The sequence below is a fragment of the Mesoplodon densirostris genome, chromosome 2 (genome assembly GCF_025265405.1).
Source record: "Mesoplodon densirostris isolate mMesDen1 chromosome 2, mMesDen1 primary haplotype, whole genome shotgun sequence".
Classification (NCBI taxonomy): domain Eukaryota; kingdom Metazoa; phylum Chordata; class Mammalia; order Artiodactyla; family Ziphiidae; genus Mesoplodon; species Mesoplodon densirostris.
Genome location: NC_082662.1, coordinates 4,161,996 through 4,187,883, shown reverse-complemented (window position 1 = coordinate 4,187,883; position 25,888 = coordinate 4,161,996). Strand labels below are relative to the sequence as shown.

The 25,888-nt window shown below is 52.2% G+C and overlaps 1 protein-coding gene across 3 annotated transcripts in view; it reads left to right on the top strand.

Annotated features, from left to right (window-relative positions):
* The window catches only part of NPHP4 (nephrocystin 4), a 141,737-nt gene that overhangs the window by 21,130 nt on the left and 94,719 nt on the right, over positions 1 to 25,888 (top strand). For all 3 annotated transcript variants that reach the window (XM_060088869.1, XM_060088868.1, XM_060088867.1), the window contains exons 7-10: positions 335 to 487; positions 9,358 to 9,530; positions 10,593 to 10,657; positions 13,020 to 13,175. In XM_060088869.1, coding sequence (XP_059944852.1) covers positions 335 to 487; positions 9,358 to 9,530; positions 10,593 to 10,657; positions 13,020 to 13,175 — 547 coding nt within the window. The remainder of the gene's footprint in view (positions 1 to 334; positions 488 to 9,357; positions 9,531 to 10,592; positions 10,658 to 13,019; positions 13,176 to 25,888) is intronic.

Genomic DNA, 25,888 nt, shown 5'->3' with positions numbered 1-25,888 from the left:
ATATGGACTTGTTCTTTCTTGGCTCCACATGGCATCATGTGTGTCTGTCTCTGCAGCTCTGGCCTCTTGTGTCTCGTTGCTTCTGGGTGAGTCTCCAGCCTGTGTCTGGGCCCAGGGACTCCAGCCTCTGGTTGGCCAGGGGAGGGCCATGTACTTGGACTCATAACCTCACCAGGACCACGGGCCGTGGGAGAGAGGTAGTTCCCCGAAAGGAACTGAGACCTAAACTGGGGGATGGCTGCTGAGTGGCCCAGGTCTCCGTGGATGGTCTGTCAGCATTGTTGGGAGGCTCGTGACCTTGAGGACCCTTCAGGGCTGTCCCTCTGTCTCCTAGGGTGTGCTGGAGGTGCTGTCAGAGGTGGGCTGCCACCTGCGAGTGTCCCTCTTTGACGTGACCTACCGACACTTCTTCGGGAGGACGTGGAAGAGCTCGGCGAGGCCCCTGGAGCCGCTCTGCAGGCAGCCACGCAGGATCGTCTTCAGTGAGGTGGGCGGGGTGGCAGGCGCGTGTGCGGGGTGGGCGTGCAGGGTACAGCGGACCTGGGCGTGCCGCCAGTGCGTCCCAGACCCCAGGAACGCCCCTGAGCAGCAGGCCCAGCCCTCGCAAATCTCATCCTGGCAGCCGGCCCCTATTTCCAGACAGAATCTTGGGTGGAAGCCACACGCCCTGAGCGGTTCATCTGGGAGTGGGGGGGACACACGAGGGGGTTTGGTCACCTTCACGGAACCTTGCAGCTTTTGGAACAAAGTTAGGAAATTATCGATCTCATCTGACTCCCCTACTTTTCCTCTCCCCTTCTTTTTCTTTCATTTTCGTTTCTTTTTTTGTTTTTTTAATTTTTATTTATTTATTTATTTATTTTTTGCGGTACATGGGCCTCTCACTGTTGTGGCCTCTCCCGTTGCGGAGCACAGGCTCCGGACGCACAGGCTCAGCGGCCACGGCTCACAGGCCCAGCCGCTCCGCGGCATGTGGGATCCTCCCGGACCGGGGCACGAACCCGTGTCCCCTGCATCGGCAGGTGGACTCTCAACCACTGCGCCACCAGGGAAGTCCTCTTTTGTTTTTTTTAAATGAGCAACTTGAGACCTAGCAGTAAAGTGACTTACCCAGGTAGAAGGTAGCAGAGCCCGGAGCCCCTGCCTCTGCCTGCAGACGGGGTGCTTGCGTTGGCATCAGTTGGTGACATGATTTTGCCCACGTAGCTGTGTCTGGCCGCCCCGCAGATAGGGTTTTCCATCTTCGTTCAGCTGCACCAAATTCACAAACATCCCTCCATCGCCTGCTGTCTGCTGGCCATTGTGCCAGGAGCCGGGGCGATGATGCTGGGTGGACGGGCCCGGCATGGTTCTCACCCTGGACAACTTGCAGTCTGCTGGGACGACACACCCAGGCAGGCGACAGAGCAGGTGCAGGTGTGATAGGTTCTCGGAGGAGACCGACAGCTGCTGCCCCGAAGACGAAGGGAGGTGTGCTGCAGGCAGTGGTGAAGGGGGACCCCTGCGAGCTGGGCCCCAGGATGAGGAGGGAACCAGCCCCGGGACGAGTGGGGCGGCAGGTGCCGCAAGCAGGGCAGGCCCTGCACGTGCCCAGGGGTGGGGGAGGGAGGTGTGGGGAGGCGGCCGAGGGTGGGCTTGGCGGGCTGGCTGGGCAGGGCCTTCCTAGGGACACTGGGCTCTTCCTCAAGAGTGGGAGGCGTCCCAGAGGTCTTCTTCCCGGCTGCTGCTTCAAGCTGAACCTGCAGGCAGCGGGGTCCTGCAGGGGGCGGTCACAGGTATCAGGAGGGTCGGTGCCGTGTTGGCTTTATCCTTCCCGTGTGTACAGAGTCAGGGAAGCCCAGTAAGTGACAGTACAGTGAATAATGGAGGTGGTGGCGGTGACCATGGCCATCCTGGGGGAGGTCACCGTCCGTAACCAGACCAAGCAAGCCGCCCTTTTCTGTGGGGGGTCGGTCCTGGCCCAGTCGTGAGGCCGCCGGGTCGCGACTCTACCCTTGGCGGTTGCCCAGAGTCTGGATGCCGTGTCTCGGCGTGGATTGATCCTGACTGGTCCCCTTACTGAACGTGCCGGAGAGGGTGACGCCGCCCCCGGAGGGCAGGAAAATTAGATAAGGCCGTGGGTACGTGTGTCCTGCGGCCCAGGACCGCGGCTGGTGTCCAGGCTGCCAGCCAGAAGGCCTGTGAGGTGCCCCTTAGAGTCTGGCCAGAGAGAAAGACCACGTGTTGTAAACCAGGGAGTGGCGGTGGGCGGCTGCTTAGGGTGCCGTCCCAGCTCAGGCAGTGAGTCGCCTTCACGCCTCTGACTTGGGACAGTCAAGGCCCGGGCAGGAGCGCGGTGTCCCCGATGTTGCTGGGAGCCTTCCAGGGCCGGGCTGTTTGGATTCTCTTTCTCGGGTGGACAGTCAGGCCCCGGGAAGCCCGGTGTGGTGATAGTTATTACAGTGACACAGGGTCCTCTCCTGGGGAGTCTCCACGGGAGAGGCTGGCTCCCAGCACCTTGGTGTGGTTTCGTCCCCGCCATCCGCCTCTGGAGGTCAGTAGATCATCTCTCCGCCTTGAAGAGCAATCCGGCAGGTCAAAGGCCGTGAGCGACACCCGCCTTGACTGCAGGGGTTGTTCTCGGGCCTTGTTTTCACCCCGGGCGTCGGAGGGCCCCTGCAGGCTCCGTTTGGAAGCACTGCCGTGTCAAGGGGATGGTTATGCTCCGAAATCAGCACGGCAGCACTTTGCCGCCACTGGGGTCCCGAGGTGAGCCCTCCCTCCGTGGCTTTCCCCTTGGCTTTCCCCGTGGCAGCGGCTGTCACAGCCTTGACAGGCCACGCCCGGAGGGCCTGCCCTGTCCCGCCACCAGCTCGCTGACTGTGAGCCCTGCAGAGTGGAGGTCGTGTTGCAAGGAAGCCTTCAGAGCTGCCGCTCCCCCTTCTGGACTCGTCCAGGGTTTAGCCTCCGTGCCCGAGTGGGCTTCTCGTGTGTCCCTGTGTCCTGGGAGCCGTGGGTCTCAGGCCTTTTCAGCTCACAGTTCAGGTCTGAGCTGAGCTGTGGGAGCCGAGTGCCGCTCCGTCGTTTGTGTTCTGCTGAGGGGGGCATGGAGACGGGGCCGTGTGTTAGGGAGGACCACAGCCCTCAAGGTTTCTGGAAGAATCTGCACCCTTCAGCCTTAGTTACTGAAGTGGAGATCGCAGCAAGGCTGGTGTGGGTGAACTGAGCTTTTCTGGTTGGGAGCTGGTGTCAGAACCACGGAGTTGCTCAGGGAAGAGCTGGGCTCCAGCTGCTGTGCCCAAGGCGAGCAGCAGGGGCCAGTGGTGCCCCAGGAACACCCATCCTCATGAGCCACTCGGCAGCATCCTCCTTGTCCAGCGCTTTCCTCCCATCCTTGACGTTCAGAGTTCAGTTAACTAAAGAGAATCCCCCTCCGCCGTGTGTGCATGTGTGTGTACCTGCGTGCATACGTGTATGTACGTGTTTACATGAAATGTGGAGCGTTCCCAAGGTAGCCTAGATAAGCAGGAGGGAGTGGTTTTGTGGTCTCATCATCTGAGCAAAGCTCTGCGTCCATACCTATGGGAATAGAGAGAAACACAATTTGGCCTTTTTAGAGGTGATTCTGAAATTTGGTGATGATCTTCTTCTGATTTTACTAATTGCCTGGGTTTTTCTGGTTCTACCGATCGGCCGTGGCTTGGGGGTGATATGACGGGAGGTCGCCAGCTGCCAGTAGCAGGGGATCATCTTTGAAATCGGCCTGGCTGTCCGGCCTACACGTGGATTCCTGAATCAACCGTGTGGGCTCTGGGTTTTGATTGAATTGTCACTGTAATATGCAGCCCTGAAAGAAGATGTTATTTTATTACTTTGCAAACCATGTCCTGAGGAAAGACTTGGGAAAAAAGAAGTCCTTCCTTGAGCCCGAGCTGGGTGTTTCTTTCTGTGAGTGATGAATTCCTCATGCTGTGCTCAGATCCCCTCTTGTCCCAGCCTCTTGGCTCTGTCTGGTGGAGCCCAGGGTACCAGCTCCGGGCCTCTCAGCTCTGACTCAGAATTAGGTGCTGTCCTTCGAGACCGTCCTCGGTGGAGAGGAATTGCCCTTCACTTGTGCTGAGATGGATGATCATTCATTCAACCTCTCAAAAGACATCTTTTTTTTTTTTTTTTTTTTTTGTGTGTGTGGTACGTGGGCCTCTCACTGTTGTGGCCTCTCCCGTTGCGGAGCACAGGCTCCAGACGCACAGGCTCAGCGGCCATGGCTCACGGGCCCAGCCACTCCGTGGCATGTGGGATCTTCCCGGACCGGGGCACGAACCCATGTCCCCTGCATCGGCAGGCGGACTCTCAACCACTGCGCCACCAGGGAAGCCCTCAAAATCTTTAAAAAAATAATATCTTTAAAAAATAATCCGGGAGGCCAAAGTACCGTGCAGCTCCTACACTTTCTTTCTGAGATGGACATAATTCTCCCTTAGGTTCTTTCCTTAACTAACCATGCTCAGCCTTTCAGTGACAGGCTCATTTCTCCTCCTTTATTTATTGTATGCGAGTGACTGGCAGGAATCCTAGTGGTTCTTCACAGGCAGCTGGAACCCAGACCAGGAGATCGTTCCCCTGAGCTCATCTCAGCCCGAGGTGTGGCTGAAGTCACAGGTGGGTCCCTGGCCTCCGAGAGACACAGGTAATCGGGCTGCTTCCTCGTCCCATCGCCAACTGGGAGCAACCAGCTGCTGAACTGCTTGTTCGTCAGGGGAATGAGAGTGAGGTGACTCCCTTTAAAAGTGGAGGCTGTCCATAAAAAAGAGTGAAATCGTGCCATTTGCAGCAACATGGATGGACCTGGAGATGATCATTCTAAACGAAGTAAGTCAGACAGAGAAAGACAAATACCATATGATATCACTTATATGTGGAATCCTAAATATGACACAAATGAACTTATCTACGAACCAGAAACAGACTCACAGACACAGAGAACACACCTGTGGTTGCCAAGGGGGAGATGTGGGGGAGGGAAGCATTGGGAGGTTGCGGTTGGTAGGTGCAAACTATTTATATAGAATGGATAAACAGCAGGTCCTAATGTGTAGCACAGGGAACTATATTCAATACCCTGTGATGAACCATAATGGCAAAGAATATAAAAAGAATGTGTATATATGTATAACTGAATCACTTCGCTGTACAGCAGAAATGAACACAACATTGTAAATCAACTCTACTTCAATAAAATTAAAAAAAAAAAAAGTGGAGGCTGTCAGGGAACGTCAACGTGTCCAAACGAAAGTCTGGGAGTCTCTGCCGTGCCTTGGTTAATCTCCGGGTTTTTGAACATGCCTTAGCCTCTCCTTACACCTCTCACATGTTCCAGGAGCTGCTCCTGATGTAAACAATCTGCAAAGCAGGAATCCAGTATCACTCCCGGGCACCGTCTCTACGGAGAGAGCCTGGCCTCAGCCATGTCACCCGAGGAGGGCTTCTCTCCTCTCCAGCTCAACAGAAGCCAGTCCCGGGGACACCAAGCCAGGGATGGACGGTGGTAGGAAGGGGATAGAAATGAGTGAATGAATAGAAGGGCAAAGGATACCTCTCCATGATGTTTCCAGCAGTGGGATTTAGTTGTACTGTATGGTGATTTAGCTGTCTACCATGTGGGGACAGTAGAAAGCTTTGAAATTGTCAGCTTATGCTGTTGTGTGTTCATCACAGTCTCCCGGTGGTATTTTTGCTTCGGGTTGTAACTGGGTTTTTCTGTTTCTGAATAAGCCAAGCCATCATTCTCCAGGTGGGAGCAGGACAGGCCTTGGCCTCGGGGGTGGGATCTGATGTAAGGTGGACAAGGGCTGTGTCCTGCTCCGTCACTTACTCCTGTGGGGTCTTAGGCCAGTTGTTGAAACTCCTGACTCTGAATTCATCGTCCGTTCGCGAGGGACACCAGCGCCCATTTCCTAAGCGTCTGGAGTGTAAATAGTAGGTTCTTCCCAGACAGGCGCCCAGGGAGCAGTAGGTGTTCACTCAGCAAACACTGGCTGGGGGTCCGCTATGTGCCAGGCTCTGCTACATTAGGAGTTGGATGTGCCCGGATGGATGAGATGGTGTGTGTGTTCATTTTGGCCATGGTGGGGTTTGCTTTGTCCCTGTAGATCGGGGCTTGTCAACCCTGGCTCTGTGGACACTTTGAGCCAGATAGTTCTCTTGGCGGGGGTCTGTCTCCAGGGCTGTGTCCCTTTCTGTGCATAATGGTGGACCCCACCCCGGATGAGCGGAAGCTTCTGACTTTGGAAATAGAGATTTTGCATCTTCCCAGATGCTTGGCAACTTTGCTTGGCGAGTTCACTGTACTTAGCGCCCTCAGTCTTGTGGTGGCTTGTGTGCAGGAAACTGCTCTGAGCCTCAAGTGGAAGGTTGAGCTGGCAGATGTTGGCTGCAGGAAGGATTTGTGATATATTTACCTTCCTGAAGACATCCTATTAAAGGTTTATTAAAAAAAAATGGTTTGGAAGGCACTAGTTTAATTTCTGATCCTCTCTCCTGTGGCCTTGACCTCAGCCTGGGACCGAAGAGCACGTGTCACTTAGGGCAGATCAAGCGGAGGTGTGGCCGGGGGCGCAAGGCTGCAACCTCTCCATGGAGGCACGTCATCTGAGGCCCAATCGTGTGGGTGAAAATGGAATCTGGGACCCGAGGCAAAGTGGTGTCCGTGTGTCTGAAGATGAGGGCATTAAGACAGGAGCATTTCTGTGATTTATTAATCTGTTTCTCCTGTCAGGGAGGCCCCTTGTCGAGGGTGGGTGAGTGAGATGTGATGAGGGGGAGAGCCAGAGCCCCACTCTGCCATCTCCCACGGCTTCTCTCACAGGTAATTGGGTGGGCTTGACTCCAGCTTTTAATCGGGCAGTGGCAGCCGATGCATCTGCGAGCGTCCTGCGCGGCCTTCTTGAGGCGCCCTGACACTGGAGGGCTTGTTTGCAGTGCTGCTTGGCTGCGGTTGAGATGTCTGGCCAAGCCTACGGGGCTGGGGGTGGTGGAGTGCCTCGGTTCCAGGTGACTTGGCCCTCCTGGGGACCCCCCCCCGCCCCGCCCCCCCACACGGGCTGAAGCTGCAGAGTTGTGTGGTTCATCCCAGGAGGCTTTTGCTTCCACCAACCTGCCGAGCTGGTCGGCCCTGGGCAGGGTGTGCATTTTCTACCTGCCTAATCTAGCCTTTACCTTTGAACTTTGAACTTCTTGAGCGCTGGATCGCGTTTTCCAGGTTCCTTAGAAATTCTTTAGCACGCGCTGTGCCCACACTAGAGGGGCAGGCAATAAATGATGTTTGGAAAAGCATCCGTGCTTAACCAGCAGTAATGATGGGATGAGACCCTCAGACCTCGTGTCGCCTTGTGATCCACGGAGCTTCCAAGGCCGACCCTCCTGGTGAAAGTGGAGTCTCTGGAGACAGACCAGGGGGCGCCGTGGTCGGTTTGGTCTCTGAATAATCGTTTTCAGTGGTAAAGGAAAGGGAGAGGCAACAGCCATGAATCCACATGTGGGACGTCCCAAAAGCAGCTGGTCCACCGCCTCCAGGCAGAGAGAGGATTTCAAGGTGACCTCTAAGCTGGCGGCTTATTGCTGCTTTGCATCAGAGCTGACAGTGCTCGTTTCACTGCCAAGAGGAAAAGTGGGTAGTGTTCATACGACTGACATGCACAGGTGTACATATGAGAGGTGAGATAATGACAAACTTGACTTTACAGCAGGCCTTTCTAAAACAGTTCTTGAGTCTTGGAAACGGACACATAATTCTCTCTTGGTCCAACCACCTGTCAGCTGTAAGTGGTCACTATTTCATCATTTTGCAATAAAAGATAATAGAATAACGATTTATATCTCATGGCTGATGTTTTAATGTGTCTCTCTGTTATCCTGGGCTGACAGTCTGTGATTACAGTAAACGTTTCCTCGGTGACACCATGGTAATGACGCGTTAATGGGAGATTGTTCCAAGTTTAAGTCACGTTGCCACGGCCTGGCCCGGCCCACTGTTGTTGTTGGGCTTCGCCCCAACAAGGACGCTGGGTTCCGGGGACCACTCAGGTCCAGAGCCTCAGGTCAGCGCTGACCTGGGCTCCTGGGATGCTTGTTGCCCATAGATTCGCAAAACCAGTTCGTGCCTCCATTTCTGTCTTCTGTGTCTACGACGTTTGTTAGCTGAGAGCAGCTGCTTTGGATTTCAGGAGATCGGAAAACAGCAGCGGAGGGAAGGTGCTTCCATTCCCACTTGGGAGGGTGCATCTCAGCGATGGGAGCTGGATGTGACCCGCCCGTGTCCCCCCTCCCCGTGGTGAGAGTGAGGGCTGCCGTCTGTACCTTAGAGGATGGAGAGGCTGCAAGTGGGAAGACTTTTAGGAGCAATTTGAGTATCATCTACTTGGCTTGGGTCCACAACTCCTATAATAAAGAATCCCACCGTGGGACCTCCCTGGTGGCACAGTGGTTAAGAATCCACCTGCCAATTCAGGGGACACGGGTTCGAGCCGTGGTCCAGGAAGATCCCACGTGCCGCGGAGCAACTAAGCTCGTGCGCCACAGCTATGGAGCCTGTGCACCACAACTACTGAGCCTGCGCACAACAACTATTGAGCCCACGTGCCACAGCTACTGAAGCCTACAAACCTAGAGCCCGTGTTCCGCAACAAGAGAAGCCACCGCAATGAGAAGCCTGTGCACCGCAACAAAGAGTAGCCCCCGCTCACCGCAACTAGAGGAAAGCCTGTGCGCAGCAACGAAGACCCAACGCAGCAAAAAAAAAAAAAAGAAATCCCGCAGCAATATTCATCGTAAAAATGTTAGTTGGGCTCCAAACTGAGGATCCTGCTTAGTTTAAACAAAATTCCTTCAGGTGCAGCCTCATGGTATTTCCACACGAAACAGGGATTATTAGAGTCAATCCTAGCAAGTTGTGATTGAAGTTTGACAGCGGTGTTGGATGAAACGGTTCAGCGGGTGCGTGGGTGCGGGGGGCTACTTACGTCTTTGGGCTCGTGGGCCTCCTGGGTGATGGGCGTGGGGCGCGAGGCTGCCCCAGCCCCTTTCTGCTCCAGAGCCTCTGGGTCTGTTGGCATTTTCTGTGGATGGAAAGGTCCCAGAGGAGAAGCAAATAGTTTGATGTCCCAGGTGCTGGGTACCCTGGAAGGAGGGGCTGTGAGGGGGTCGCTCGCTGGGCCCCTTCTTTTCTCTGGCACCTGGAAGGGATGCAGCTCCCCATGTGGCGTGTTTGTGGCGTTGACGTGACGACGGTAGCGGGGTGAGGACGGGGCGAACCCGCATTCCTCCGTGCTGCTTCTCTGCAGCTCGTGAGCGTTCAGTCTGTCTCTGGCTTCTCTTTTGCAGCCCTTCTATTTTCACACGTCTTTGAACCACCCTAATATCGTGGCCGTGGTGGAAGTGGTGACTGAAGGCAGGAGACGGGACGGGACCCTCCAGACTTTGTCCTGTGGGTTTGGAATCCTTCGGATCTTCAGCAACAACCCGGAATCTCCTACCTCTGCCCCCCAGGACAAACGGTATCTGCCTCATTTTCCCCGTCGCTGGGGTTTCCAGCGTCTTTCTGTGGTGATTTAGCGGCTCATTATTTGTCCAGGCTAGAAAGCTTTGAATTTGTCAGCATGTGTGTGTTCATCACAGTCTCCCGGGGGTATTTTTGCTTCGGGTTGTAACTGGGTTTGCTGTTTCTGAATAAGGCAAGACATCATTCTCCAGGCGGCAACAGGACAGACCTTGGCCTCGGGGGTGGGATCTGATGTAAGGTGGACAAGGGCCGTGTCCTGCTCCATCACTTACTCCTGTGGGGTCTTAGGCCGGTTGTTGAAACTCTTTGAATTCATCTTCAGTGCAGCGCCCATCTCCTAAGGGTCCGGAGTGTAAACAGTAGGTTCTTCCCAGACAGGCGCCCAGGGAGCAGTAGGTGTTCACTCAGCAAACACTGGCTGGGGGTCCGCTATGTGCCAGGCTCTGTGACATTAGGAGCTGGATGTACCCGGATGGATGAGATGGTGTGTGGTCATTTCGGCTGCGGCGGGGTTTGTGTTGTCCCTGTAGATCGGGGCTTGTCAACCCTGGCTCCACAGACACTCTGGGCTGCCCCGTGCAGTGTACGAGGTCTTGTAGCACCCCTGGCCTCTGCCCACTAGATGCCAGGCAGCCCCCTCCCCGCCCAGCTGTGATAGCCAAAAGTATCTCCAGACTTTACCAGGCATCCCGACGGGGGCAAAATCATCCCGGGTTGAGAACCACCACTCCAGACACACAAACGTGGAAACCCCTTGAACGTTGTTTTCTTGGGACATCTCCAAGCGTGACCAACTCCCCAGGCATTGTTTTCTAGCACTGAGGTTCTCAGGCTGCACTCGGGCCGTGCTGTGTGTGTGCTGGACATGCTTGGCCATGAGTGCTGAGGGCTCGCGGACCTGATGCTGTCCTCAGCCATGTGTTTCCCACGGAGGGTTGAGAAAGCTCCTGGGGGTGTGGTGCTGGGGTCCCCAAGGCCTTCCTTTCGAGAAGCATAGCTGACATCCCATGAGTAAACGCAAGATGCTGACCTGCATCCCACGGGTCTTGTTTTGCAGGTTGAGACTGTATCACGGCAGCCCCCGAGCCCTCCTGCACCCGCTCCTCCAGGACCCCATAGAACGTAAGAGACGAGGCCTGGCCAGGCCTGCCCCTGCCGTCCTCAGCAGCACCCGTTCGTCATATGACTTCCCTGAGTGTTAGAACCTCATCAGCTTAGCTGAGATGTTAATAGATTTGGGGAACGTGTAACACTGGGCTTGGAGTTCGGACATAATTTGAAGATCTGAGACACACGGGCCTATAAGGATGGTGTAGCTGTGTGAAGACGACCCCATGGGGGCCACCTGGTGGGAGGGCTGTTGGCCTCCTTGCCCCTGGGGTAGCAGCTTTGCCCCCACGTGAAGTGGTTGCTGTCCGTCATTGCCCACCGGCTGTCCCAGGAAGCCTTTGACTGCGAAGTCCGTGGGTCATCTCCAACACAGCGAGGTGTCCAGCGGTGCCTAACGAGAGTGACATCCTGCAGGGGCACCTGCCATGCATGGGCCCCGCGCGGAGCGGCCGGCCTTACGGCAGAGTGGGCTTCCTGCCCTGCCTCTGTGGCTTCTCCCTCCGAGCCGTCAGGGTACCTGTGGGAGGGACCACCGGCCCCCTGGCTGCCGGCCGCGCGGAGGGTGGATGGAAGGGCGTGCGGTGAAGCGGGGGGATGGGCTAACAGGCTGTTTCAGGGGCCTGTGTGGGCTCTGCTGGCCCTCGGGAAGTGTGGAGGGGGGCCAAGCGGTGGGGGTGGGTCTGTTTGGCCGGGGGGGATGACTTTCTGTCTCTTTGCGACATTGCCCAGATTCCACGATGGGCACCCAGCCTGTGTGAAAAACCCAAGCCTACCCCCCCCCATCCACTCCCTCTGAATTTGGTGAAAATCTAACAATAGAGGAACAATTGGTCAGAAACTTGGTTTTGTTGATAAAGACTGGCTTTTAGCTTATTTCCCAATTGAATTTAATCATTAACCTTCCAGCGTTTTCTCTCCTGAAGTATCCTTAGACTCAGCACCTTTCGAACAGCAGACACAGCCCCCAGGTTTGTTCCAGGCCCACGGATCTGGGCGCTGGTGGAGGGGGTGGGAGCTGCGGCCGTGTGAGGGGGCCCTGGGGAGGGACCGCCCCAGGCTGTCAGCTCATCTTCTCAGGGGCATTTCTGAAAGTGTGGGGCTGTTTTTCTTGGATGGGTAATGCAGTCACGTGACCCAGCATTCAAAGTATTGACTAGTATGAAAAGGTTCAGGTCTCCTTCCGCCTCTGCTCAGCCCTTCACCTGCACCACAGGTGACCTTCCTCTCTGGGATCCTGTGGGTCCTTCTAGGTCCTCTGATGACACACAAGCAAACGTGCAGTTCCCTGTTCTGTTTTTGCCCCCGTTTACTTGTCCCAGACCTTTCTCTTTTCCCTTAATGATTTATCTTGGAGGATGTTTCAGATCAGTACCTAGAAAGCGTGCTCATTCTTTTTACAGCCATGTGGTATTTCATTGAATTGCTGTTTGTGATTGACCCAACCCACCACAAATGGACCCTTGGGGCAGTTCTGTAAGAACAGAGGGTTGAAGGCTTTGCTGCAGTGGACATCTGCCCTTTTGCAAGTGTGCACGTGAATCTGTAGGATGAACTTTCAGAAGTGGGATTGCTGGTCTGAGGGCCTGAGCATTCACAGTTTTGTGTTATTTCCCCTCTTTGCCCTCCATAGAGGTTGTACCAGCGTGCCCACCAGCCAGCCATGTAGCAGAGTGCCTTTCAGGGTATTTAACATTTTAAAGTAAGCACATCCCATGTTTGGAGTGGTTAGATATTAAAAATCTGGTTTTCGATAATATAGTTTTGTTTTTCTAACGAACGTAGTAGGTCATATTTAGTTCTCCAGGACACTTTCCCTCTTCCCACTTCCCCTAGCACGTTATCCGAACCTTCCTCGGGGTTCGGATCCTGTTCTCCTGTGTGTTATGGATGTCGGCATGCTTGTGTCTTAGTCACCCCAGAAGAATGGTCCCTCCTTGAGGACAGGACTCTGTCTTGGAGGCCACAGGCCACCCAGGGCCTAGTCCTGCTGCTTTGTGGGTCTTGACGGATGCAAGGCTGAGACTGAAAGGGATGCAGGCCTTTGGTCAGAGGACCTTCTAGGCTTCCTCTGATTATGGGAGCAAGCGATGCCTGACTTCACTGCTCGTGGGGAAGAGGTGAGCGGAGAGATTTTGTTGTGTCGGATCAAAACCAAGTATCTCTTTCGTTGCAGTTTTACCAGTGAGAGTTATTTAAGGATTGAAGGATTGCTTCTGTTTTGCTCTTTGGCTGAGCAAACAGAGCAATTCCCTTGTCTCCCTAGAAAAATACTTTTCCTGTTTGTTGAGTTCTTTTCCAAGATGCTCAGTGTATTGGTCGGTTTGACCGAAGGCGCCTTGGTTCGGGCTGTCACAGGAGGTGTTTTCTCCCTCAGAAAACAAGCACATGACCCTCATTGAGAACTGCAGCCTGCAGTACACGCTGAAGCCACACCCGCTCCTGGAGCCCGTGTTCCACCTTCTTCCCGAGAACCTTCTGGTGTCTGGTCTGCAGCAGATCCCTGGTCTCCTTCCAGCTCATGGAGAATCGGGTAAGGGCTCCTCTGTTTCTGTCCACTTGGTGAGTCTCTGTTAGTTCATGGTCAGACCTGGCAGGGATTGGGGTGAGGGCTGGCTGGGCCCCCCAGCAAACAGCCTGGTGGTGGGGGGAGGGGGAGGAGGAGGGGGGAGGGGGAGGGGGAGGAGGAGGGGGAGGGGGAGGGGGAGGGGGAGGAGGAGGGGGAGGGGGAGGAGGAAGGGGAGGAGGGGGAGGAAGGGGGAGGGGGAGGGCAGCAGTGTCGTCTCGTTCGCAGCCCCTTCCTGAACACACCTCACATCCCTCAGGTCATCTCTGCCTTCTCTCCTCGAGAAATGCTTTCATAAGACAAATAGCCCATGTCTGTGTGACTGTGGCCAGAAAAACCAGTGTTGCTAGAGCCCACCCTTACTGGGCCACCATATCAGTGGCTTAATTATTTTCCGTTTTTAATGGCGGTAAAATAGACATAACGTAAAATGTACTGTTTTAACCATTGTCAAGTGTGCAGTTCAGGGGCATTAGGTACATGCACACTGTGTGTAACCATCCTCCCCGCCCACCCGCAGAGCCTTTTCACCGTCCCAGACTGAAACTCTGTCCCGCTGGACACTGACTCCCCATCCCCTCCCCAGCCCTGCCCCCCCCCCCCATTCTGCTCTCTGTCTCTGTGCGTTGACTCCTCTAGGGACCTCCTAGGAGTGGAATCCTACAGCATCGGTCCTGTTGTGACTGGCTCATTTCACTGGGCACAATGTCCCCAAGGTTCCTCCCTGTCGTTCTGTGTGTCGGAATTTCCTTGCTTTTCAAGGCTGAATGGTGCCCCGCTGTGTGGATGGAGCACGTTTTGTTTATCCTTTTACCTGTGCATGGACACTTGGGCTGTTCTACCTTTCAACTTGTGAGTGAAGCTGCTCGATTACTTTGGAACTGAAATTCACAGGACAGGCTCAGGGTTGTGTCTGGGTGGGTTTTAGAAGTTGCTTCTCCTGGTGGGTGTGGGTCAGCCCTTCACAGCCACGCGTCATGGTGAGGTCCTCTCAGGTCCTGCTGACAGGCCTCCCTCCTTGGTCTCCTGCTCCTTCTGAGTACTCTTGGGGGCTTTTTGCCTGGCCGTCTGGGAGAATCCAGGAGGAGGGACCGCACCAGCCTCCCCGCCTGGGGCTGCTGGAACCTCTGGTCTCGGTGGGCTGGCTGCAGCTCCCATCCCGGTGGGGCAGGATGTGGCTCTGGGTGTGAGTGGCTGGGGAGGAGAGCTGGGAGGTGCTGAGTGTTTGGCTCAGAACAGAGACACTCAGGACCCGAAGAGACGGCTCAGCTCCAGGAGGGAGAGTGTTTGTCTCAGTGATGATGTCCCTGCGTGTGGCTGGGTGCTGTGGTCCGGGCTGGGGTGCAGGCCTTGTTATCTGAGTTCATGAACTCCTGGGACGGGTGCTCAGTGATCGTTACCATCACGAGGTCACTGTTTCTCCAGCATCTCAGAGAAGAGACGATGATACATGAGAAATGACCAGTTAACCATGAAAACAGGAGCACGTCCTGGGCGGGGGGGTGGAGGGGGTCCCAGGTTTGGATCTGCCGTGGGTCGCCGAGCTCTAACCCTCCTGAAGCCCCCCATAGGCAGCCATGTTGCCCTCTGTGATGCACCTGTGTTCACCCAAGAGGGAGGGAGGAGAAGTTAAGAGTTACAGGCAGGCAGGGCCTCCCTGGTGGCGCAGTGGTTAAGAGTCCGCCTGCCGATGCAGGGGATACGGGTTCATGCCCCGGTCTGGGAGGATCCCATATGCCGCGGAGCGGCTGGGCCCGTGAGCCATGGCCGCTGGGCCTGCGCATCCGGAGCCTGTGCTCCTCAACGGGAGAGGCCACAACAGTGAGAGGCCCGCATACAGCAAAAAAAAGAAAAAAAAAAAGAGTTACAGGCAGGCAGAGGGAGAACCTTCTTCCTGGTCATGCTGTTGGGATTGGGAGGGTAGAATCTGCATCCGGCTCTGAGCCCCCTCCCGCTGGTCAGGGGGGCTCTGTCGGCACCGCTGTGACTACGCGGGTATTAGGCACCTATGTGCCCGCCTGCGGGGAGCTCAGCTTCTGTGAGTCTTTCTGACCTGGGATTCTGGGAATTTAAACAGAATGTTCTTGAGGCCTGAGGTGTATCCATCACCAGTGGGTGTCAGTAGAACTGCAGATAAAACATGAAAATACGGAAGCGGAGCTCGGACCTGCTTCTGTGTTCCCTCCTGGGAGGCGAAGGAGAAGCTCAGATGCCCAGATAGGCCCCGCGTTTGTTCTCAGCATCTCAGGTCGGACCGTGGGAGTCAAGGGCCGCGTTACAGAGAGGAGTTCTGGATCCAAGGAGCGTGAGTTCAGCTCCTGATCCTGAGGTTTGTGTTTTCGGAAGAGCTGAGCCCCGCTGGCCTCTGGTTTGCCTCCCTGGAATGGAGCGGCTGGCACTGGGCATTCTTAATAGATGCAGGTGGTGCCTGTAAGTGGCAAAGATGAAGGACAGGTTATGTTGTTGTTGTTTAAAAACAAATGGCCGGGATCGGTCTGGCGGGCGGGCAGGAGCTGCCGTCACCCGTGCAGGAGCCGTGCTTGCTCCTCGGGGGAGGGGCCGAGGGCAGCCTCCCCTCTGTCCCCGAGACCGTCTGGGAGCAGAGACCCTGTTGCTCAGCCCTTTCTGACAGCGGTTATTGTCTCCGTTATCAGTTCTGCCCAGGATCTTACGGGCTTTTGTGACTCACTCTTTGAAGAAGGGTTTCTTTGCTGGATACTGTTTTATGGCCGTGGAGCTGCCTCCGTGCTGGGAATCGGGGATCGCTTGTCTAATCTGCAGAGGGTTTGGTTTTATTTGGAGGCCGTGCTGGGACTCGGATATTTGTTCCTTTGTAAAATGCCACAATACAGGAGGAGTGGGTTGTTTTCCACTGAAATGTGGATGAGGTCACTGCAGGTTCACACGCGGTTTTAGTTAAGTGGGACAGCCTTGCAGCAGCTGCAGGAGGTCTGGCTGGCAGGGGTGGTGAGGGGCGCCCCAGGCACCGTGCTGGGCAGCCAGTGCAGGGGGCTCACGGCTGTCAATCACCCCTTGTCCCCCTGCCTGGCCTGGCTCACTGCCGCTGCTCCCCGGGATCCCATCTGCCCTCCCTCCTGTATGTCAAGCATCTCCGTGCCAGCTCTGTGCCGTGCGGGACAGTCCCGGGGCCAGCCCGCCCTGCCTGACCCACCAGCCCGCTGACTCCAGCCCCGGCTTCGTCGTCTGTTAAACCCGAGCTCGGCAGCGCTGTCCGCAGAACCGACTTGCCCGTCTGCCCCGTGGCGGCCTCCCCTGGTTGGTGTGTCCCCGGGCCCGCTCTCTACTTACCTGCCTGAGGTGGTTCCCCAGCCCCGACCTGCCGGTGCTGCATCTTAACAAACAACATCAAGGTCCCGGGTGAGGCCCCGCACCCCAAGCCTGAGCACCTTGTGTAGCGGTGGGGTTCTGCCCCCGGGCTTCCCAGGCTGTGCTGACGGCCTGCCCTCCCCAAGTCTGGGAGCATGGCTTCTAGATTCCCGGATAGTGACCGCGGTCCCCTGCGGAGAGGGAGTGAGGGGGACAGGGCTTCCCGCTGCCGCTGAGAGCCGGGGCTGGTGCTCCTGCAGCCTAGACTCCGGTCCTTTGCGCCCTCTTAGGCCAGGGACAGGTTCAAGTGACAGAATTAATCTTTATTCAGTGAATTCGGTAAGACTAAAAGTTTTCCCTTCCAATCTCACTCCCAGAGAAAACCACTGCTCATAGCTCGGTGTATGCCTTTTATATACGAATTGAGTCATTGACTCATTCACTTATTTGTTGATGACTCAACACGTATTTGTAGAGTAGATCCTATGCGTGGCAGGCCCCATGCTGGGGCTGAGGGTGCAGCCCTGTATTCCCAGTGGAGCATCAGGGCACCTTTCCCAGATGAAGGTAAGTGAGGGCCAACCTCGCAGTCTAACCACGGTCCTCACGGGCAGTGGGAGGTGTTTCAGAGCCGGTGTGGACCGGCTCAAGCTCACTTCCACTCCTGCCTAAGTCGCTCCTAAATCCCGCTTGCATTCCGTTGCCTCTGTCGCAGTGTTCTCTCTGTCTTGTGAGGTGCATTCTGGCGAACGAAATACCCTCGGCAGGAGAGCCTTGTCCCCGGGAGGCTGGGGTCCGCGGGCGGGGGGATGTCGTTAGGGCCTAGTGGGGAGCTCCTTGGGCATCTCGGGTGTTTCCAAGCGCTTCCCTGAAGGGTGTCGCTAGGGAGGGGTTCTAGCGGTCCCCATTTTCCCTGCAATGCATTCAGGGGAGTCTCAGAAGAAGATGGATCATTGTGCAGTAGGGTTTGTCTTCCCACGGGAGCAGTGCTGTTGCTGGGAGTTGCAGCCCTGTCCAGAGACTTGGCAACAGAGCGGTGAAAGCTTGACCCAGTTACAGAGCATGAGGGTCGGCCGTCCCCACCACCAGGAGGTCAGCTCTGCTGAGGCCCCTTGCGTCTGTCCTGGCTGCTGACGCTGGTCGGTTGAGTGACTGAATGACAGTGTCAGATGGCAAAGCTGTGCTTTGTGGGCGCTGCTGGAATGTTGGGGAAGAGCCCCGAGGCTGGCGGTGGTGCGCCAACTCTGCTTCTGGCCCCGTGTGATGGCTCCAAGCCTCTGCTGTGGCCGGTCTCCTCTGTAAAATGGGGACATTATGAGGACCTGCCCAGAGAGGGACCCAGGGAGGGTCCAGCGAGCGTGAGCTGCTGTTCTTCGGTCAGGCAAGTTCTGCCTTGAGTTGAGCCAGAAGGCTCCTCCGACGTGGCCACCCTGTGGCTGCCGCAGGACGTCTGGGAGGTTGGATCTGTCTCCTGTGGGAGGGCCCTTCAGGGCTGTTCTTTCTTCAGTCGTGGCTTCTGGAAGCTGGCAGAGCGGGTCCCTGGCCAAGCCAGGATTGGAACTGGGCGCCTTGCGTTGGAAAGGCATTGGTTCTGGGTTTTCCTTCTGTTCCTGTGGCAGCCTGCAGACGGGGGTCTGGCTGGTGGCTGTTCTCTCTGTTCCAGTGCTTGTTGACTGTGGAGTGACCTCTGGCTTGGTGGCCACGCAGACCCTCTGCGGGAGCAGCCTCCGGGGGAGGGCACTCATTTCCCACTCCCGCTTCTCTGGAAGCAGGACTTGACGTGGGGGGAAGATGAGCAGGTAACATGTCGGGGTGTCCCTTTGGGGTTGGGCGATTTTGCTGCTCAGCACGGGACGGCTGGGGAGAGGGTGCCGGGTGTAGACCGTGTGTCCTTCCCTGTGTGTTCAGTGGGCGCCCCCAGGCTGCTCTCTGCCCCAGAGATGAGAGAATGGGGTGTCCACGGGGTCCCGGCTCCCTGGGCTGAGTGATGGAAGCCCAGGTCGGGGGCAGGGTGAGAGGGTCCCGGCAGCGTCAAGGCCGAGAGTGTGTGTGTGGGTCCTGAGTGTGGGGTGGGGGGAGGTAAGGGGGTCTCACCAGGAGTACAGGGATCTCAGGGGCCGCGGCCACCTCCCTCTGGGGGAGGGGCGTGGCCGCCTTACCTGGACCTCCCCCCACCCCCCGCCGGTGACTGCCCACAGAGCCCTGGACCACTTGAGTCTGAACCCCTGTTTTGGCCAAGAGTTTAACTGCGATCAAGAGGAGGGGGATTGTTTGGTAACCAGCAAACGAGCCTGTCCGTGCTTTAAAGCAGTGAGCAGGGTCATGCAGCTCAGGGTCACGGAAAAAGGCAGCGGTCTTGTGTTATAAATGCTGAAATCACTGGAGGAGGATTGCAGACACATGAATTAACTTGCAGAATGCAAATAATATGGAGTCTGCAAAACTAAGGGGGTGACAAGCGTCCTTCACGCGTCCCTCCCACTTCCCCTCTGCTCCGTCTCTGCACACTCACCTCCTGCTCTGGGTCCTGCCAGCATCGCTCCCTGAAATCCTGCAGGGACAATCTGTACCGCTTCCTGTCAGCGGAGGCCCCGGGTTCCCGCGCCTTGCTGCAGGGGGTGGACCCTTCGCCCTGCCCTGCCCCCCCCCGCCCCCAACGGAGGCTCCCAGTTCAGGATGTGCTTTGGACACTCGCTTGACCATTTCATGAAAGGTTGCAGTTTATATATTTCTGCACTTAAAAAATATCGTGGTAAAATAGACGTGTCATAAAATGTACTCTTTTAACTGTTTTTTTTTTTTTGTTTTTCTTGCGCGGTACGCGGGCCTCTCACTGTGGTGGCCTCTCCCGTTGCGGAGCACAGGCTCCGGACGCGCAGGCTCAGCAGCCATGGCTCACGGGCCCAGCCGCTCCGTGGCATGTGGGATCCTCCCGGACCGGGGCATGAACCCGTGTCCCCTGCATCGGCAGGCGGACTCTCAGCCACTGCTCCACCAGGGAAGCCCTCTTTTAACTGTTCTTCAACGTGCAGTTCAGTAGCGTTAAGAACGTTCATATCGGGCCTCCCTGGTGGCGCAAGTGGTTGAGAGTCTGCCTGCCGATGCAGGGGATACGGGTTCGTGCCCCGGTCTGGGAGGATCCCATATGCCGCGGAGCGGCTGGGCCCGTGAGCCATGGCCGCTGAGCCTGCGCGTCCGGAGCCTGCGCGTCCGGAGCCTGTGCTCCGCAACGGGGGAGGCCACAACAGTGAGAGGCCCGCATACAGCAAAAAAAAAAAAAAAAAAAAAAAAAAGAACGTTCATATCCTTGAGCAGCCCCCACCTCTCCAGGACGCTTTCCTCGTGCAGAACAAGACTCTGCAGCCGTGAAGCACTAACTCCCCATCCCCCGCCCCCCAGCCCCTGGCAGCCTCCATTCTCCTTTCCATCTCAGAATCTGACTAATTTAACTACCTCATATAAATGGAATTATCCATCTTTCTGTGACTGGCTTATCTCACGCAGCATAATGTCTACAACGCTCATGCATGTTGTAACATATGCCAGAATTTCCTTCCTTTTTTAAGGTTGAACCATATTCTGTTGTGTGGATGGGGACCTCATTTTGTATGTCGGTCCATCTGTGGATGGATACTGAGTTGTTTCCACTTTTTGGCTACTGTGAATAATGACACCTGCACTTTTAATTCGGTCTGATTCATCAACTGACCTGCTTTAAACAATTAAAAAATGATGAAAGGAACACATAAACTTTCTCAGAAGTATCAGTCAAACCTAGCACGTATTTGTGATAGGGAAGGTACAGAAAGCCACAAAGAGGGAAATAAAATAATCTGTGATTACTGTCTACAGATATACATGCATAGCCCACCATCAAAAAGTCTATAAAGGGCTTCCCTGGTGGCGCAGTGGTTGGGAGTCCGCCTGCTGATGCAGGGGACACGGGTTTGTGCCCCATCTGGGAGGGTCCCACATGCCGCAGAGCGGCTGGGCCCGTGAGCCATGGCCGCTGGGCCTGGGCGTCCGGAGCCTGTGCTCCACAGCGGGAGAGGCCACAAGAGTGAGGGGCCCGCGTACCGCAAAAAAAAAAAAAAAAAAAAAAAAATGTCTATAAATAATAAATGCTGGAGAGGGTGTGGAGAAAAGGGAACCATCCTACACTGTTGGTGGGAATGTAAATTGATACAGCCATTGTGGAGGACAGTATGGAGGTTCCTTAAAAAACTAAAAATACAGTTACTGTATGATCCTGCAATCCTACTACTGGACATGTATCCAGAAAAGATGGAAACTCTATTTCGAAAAGATACATGCACCCCAATGTTCATAGCAGCACTATTTACAATAGCCAAGACATGGAAGCAACCTAAATGTTCATTGACAGGGGAGTGGATAAAGAAGATGTGGCACATATATACAATGGAATATTACTCAGCCATAGAAAAGAATGAAATAATGTCATGTGCAGCAACATGGACGGACCTAGAGATTATTATACTAAGTGAAGTCAGAGAAAGACAAATATCATATGATATCACTTATCTGTGGAATCTGAAAAAATATACAAAGGAACTTATTTGCAAAACAGAAATGGACTCACAGACTTCGAAAACGAACTTATGGTTACCAAAGGGCAAAGCGGGGGAGGGATACATTGGGAATTTGGGATTGACGTATACACAATACTATATATAAAATAAACAACAAGGACCTACTATATAGCACAGGGAACTATATTCAATATCTTGTAATTATCTATAATGGAAAAGAATCTGAAAAAGAATATATCTATATCTCTCTATATCTCTCTATATATCTATATATATCTGAGTCACTTTGCTGTACACCTGAAACATTATATATCAATCATACTACAATAAAAAAAAAAAGAAAAACAAGAACAGAGCAACTACTCCAAAAAAATGATCTACATGTGGGGCTTCCCTGGTGGCGCAGTGGTTGAGAGTCCGCCTGCCGATGCAGGGGTCACAGGTTCGTGCCCCGGTCCGGGAAGATCCCACATGTCGCAGAGCGGCTGGGCCCGTGAGCCATGGCCACTGAGCCTGCGTGTCCGGAGCCTGTGCTCCGCAATGGGAGAGGCCACAACAGTGAGAGGCCCGCGTACCGCAAAAAAAAAAAATAAAAAAAATGATATACATGTATACATGTAAATGCGTATATTTTAAATAAAATTGTCATCAAATGGGCTAATAATACACAGTTTTATATGTTGTTTTTTTCACCTACAATATCATGATTACTTTTTGATTATTAAATAATCTTAGAGAATATGATTTTTTTCTCATTTTATCTGAATGAACCATAGATTATTTAAATTCTCCTATTATTGAACATCTGGTGGTTTCTTATTTTTGACTGTTATAAATAATGTTCTAATGAGTATTCCTGCAAATAAAGCTTGCTTCCATCTTTTTTTTTTTTTTTTTGTGGTACACGGGCCTCTCGCTGTTGTGGCCTCTCCCGTTGTGGAGCACAGGTTCCGGACGCGCAAGCTCAGCGGCCATGGCTCACGGGCCCAGCCGCTCCGTGGCATGTGGGATCTTCCCGGACTGGGACATGAACCCGTGTCCCCTGCATTGGCAGGCGGACTCTCTACCACTGTGCCACCAGGGATTGCTTCCATCTTTGATATATTGCTAAATAGATTCAAAAGTGGCATTACTGGGGCAGAAGGTGGATATGGACATTTTTAAGGCTGTTGACACACACAAAGTTAGAGAAAATTGCCTCTTAGCTGTACTGATTTATAACCTTTCAGCAAGGTAGAATGTTCCTTTCACCACAGTTTCATCAGCATTGAGTCTTTTTTTTTTAACATCTTTATTGCAGTATAATTGCTTTACAATGTTGTGTTAGTTTCTGCTGTATAGCAAAGTGAATCAGCTATATGCATACGTATGTCCCCATATCCCCTCCCACTTGCATCTCCCTTCCACCCTCCCTATCCCACCCCTCTAGGTAGTCACAAAGCACGGAGCTGATCTCCCTGTGCTATGCAGCTGCTTCCCACTAGCTAGCTCTTTTACATTTGGTAGTGTATATATGTCCATGCCACTCTCTCACTTCGTCCCAGCTTATCCTTCCCCCTCCCTGTGTCCTCAAGTCCATTCTCTACGTCTGTGTCTTTTTTCCTGTCCTGCCCCTAGGTTCACTAGAACCATTTTTTTTTTTTAGATTCCATATATATGTGTTAGCATACAGTATTTGTTTTTCTCTTTCTGACTTACTTCCCTCTGTATGACAGACTCTAGGTCCATCCACCTCACTACAAATAACTCAATTTTGTTTCTTTTTATGGCTGAGTAATATTCCATTGTATATATGTGCCACATCTTCTTTATCCATTCATCTGTCAGTGGACACTGAGGTTGCTTCCACGCCCTGGCTATTGTAAATAGTGCTGCAATGAACATTGTGGTACATGACTCTTTTTGAATTATGGTTTTCTCAGGGTATATGCCCAGTAGTGGGATTGCTGGGTCGTATGGTAGTTCTATTTTTAGTTTTTTAAGGAACCTCCATACTGTTCTCCCTAGTGGCTGTATCAATTTACATTCCCACCAACAGTGCAAGAGGGTTCCCTTTTCTCCACACCCTCTGCAGCATTTACTGTTTGTAGATTTTTTGATGATGGCCATTCTGATGGGTGTGAGGTGATACCTCATTGTAGTTTTGATTTGCATTTCTCTAATGATTAGTGATGTTGAGCATCTTTTCATTTGTTTGTTGGCAATCTGCATATCTTCTTTGGAGAAATGTCTGTTTAGGTCTTCTGCCCATTTTTGGATTGGGTTGTTTTTTTGATATTGAACTGCATGAGCTGCTTGTAAATTTTGGAGATTAATCCTTTGTCAGTTGCTTCATTTGCAAATATTTTCTCCCATTCTGAGGGTTGTCTTTTGGTCTTGTTTATGGTTTCCTTGGCTGTGCAAAAGCTTTTAAGTTTCATTAGGTCCCATTTGTTTATTTTTGTTTTTATTTCCATTTCTCTAGGAGGTGGGTCAAAAAGGATCTTGCTGTGATTTATGTCATAGAGTGTTCTGCCTATGTTTTCCTCTAAAAGTTTTATAGTGTCTGGCCTTACATTTAGGTCTTTAATCCATTTTGAGTTTATTTTTTTGTATGGTGTTAGGGAGTGTTCTAATTTCATTCTTTTACATGTAGCTGTCCCGTTTTCCCAGCACCACTTATTGATGAAGCTGTCTTTTCTCCATTGTATACTCTTGCCTCTTTTATCAAAGATAAGGTGACCATATGTGCGTGGGTTTATCTTTAGGCTTTCTGTCCTGTTCCATTGATCTATATTTCTGTTTCTGTGCCAGTACCACACTGTCTTGACTACTGTAGCTTTGTAATATAGTATGAAGTGCAGGAGCCTGATTACTCCAGCTCCAGTTTTCTTTCTCAAGATTGCTTTGGCTATTTGGGGTCTTTTGTGTTTCTATACAAATTGTGAAATTTTTTGTTCTAGTTCTGTGAAAAATGCCGTTGGTAGTTTGATAGGGATTGCATTGCATCTCTAGATTGCTTTGGGTAGTATAGTCATTTTCACAATGTTGATTTTTCCAATCTAAGAACATGGTATATCTCTCCATCTGTTTGTATCATCTTTAAATTCTTTCAACAGTGTCTTATAGTTTTTTGCATACAGGTCTTTTGTCTCCTTAGGTAAGTTTATTCCTAGGTATTTTATTCTTTTTGTTGCAATGGTAAATGGGAGTGTTTCCTTAATTTCTCTTTCAGATTTTTCTTCATTAGTGTATAGGAATACAAGAGATTTCTGTGCATTAATTTTGTATCCTGCTACTCTATCAGATTCATTGATTAGCTCTAGTAGTTTTCTGGTGGTACCTTTAGGATTTTCTATGTATAGTATCATGTCATCTGCAAACAGTGACAGTTTTACTTCTTTTCCGATTTGGATTCCATTTATTTCTTTTTTTCCTCTGTCTGCTATGGCTAAAACTTCCAAAACTATGTTGAATAATAGTGGTGAGGGTGAGCAACCTTGTCTTGTTCCTGATCTTAGAGGAAATGGTTTCAGTTTTTCACCATTGTAAACCATGTTGGCTGTGGGTTTGTCATATATGGACTTTATTATGTTGAGGTAGGTTCCCTCTATGCCTACTTTCTGGAGTTTTTAACCATAAATCGGTGTTGAATTTTGTCAAAAGCTTTTTCTGCAAATATTGAGATTATCATATGGTTTTTATCCTTCAATATGTTAATATGGTGTATCACATTCATTGATTTGTATATATTGAACAATCCTTGCATCCCTGGGGTAAACCCCACTTGACCGTGGTGTATGATCCTTTAATGTGCTGTTGGATTCTGTTTGCTAGTATTTTGTTGAGGAGTTTTGCATCTATATTCATCAGAGATATTGGCCTGTAGTTTTCTTTTTTTGTGACATCTTTGTCTGGATTTGGTATCAGGGTGATGGTGGCCTCGTAGAATGAGTTTGGGAGTGTTCCTCCCTCTGCTGTATTTTGGAAGAGTTTGCAAAGGATGGGTGTTAGCTCTTCTCTAAATGTTTGATAGAATTCTCCTGTGAAGCCATCTGTTCCTGGGCTTTTGTTTGTTGGAAGATTTTTAATCACAGTTTCAATTTCATTACTTGTGATTGGCCTGTTTATATTTTCTAATATTTCGTGGTTCAGTCTTGGAAGGTTATGTTTTTCTAAGAATTTGTCCATTTCTTCCAGGTTGTCCATTTTATTGGCATATAGTTGCTTGTAGTAATCTCTCATGATCCTTTGTATTTCTTCAGTTTCAGTTGTTACTTCTCCTTTTTCATTTCTAATTCTGTTGATTTGAGTCTTCTCCCTTTTTTTCTTGATGAGTCTGGCTAATGGCTTATCAATTTTGTTTATCTTCTCAAAGAACCAGCTTTTACTTTTATTGATCTTTGCTATTGTTTCCTTCATTTCTTTTTCATTTATTTCTGATCTGATCTTTATGATTTCTTTCCTTTTGCTAACTTTGGGGTTTTTCTGTTCTTCTTTCCTTAATTGTTTTAGGTGTAAGGTTAGGTTGTTTATTTGAGATTTTTCTTGTTTCCTGAGGTAGGATTGTATTGCTATAAACTTCCCTCTTGAACTGCTTTTGCTGCATCCCACAGGTTTTGGGTCTTCGTGTTTTCATTGACATTTGTTTCTAGGTATTTTTTGATTTTCTCTTTGATGTCTTCAGTGATCTCTTGGTTATTTAGTAGTGTATTGTTTAGCCTCCATGTGTTTGTATTTTTTACATTTTTTTCTCTGTGATTGATACCTAGTCTCATAGCATTGTGGTCAGAAAAGATACTTGATACAATTTCAATTTTCTTA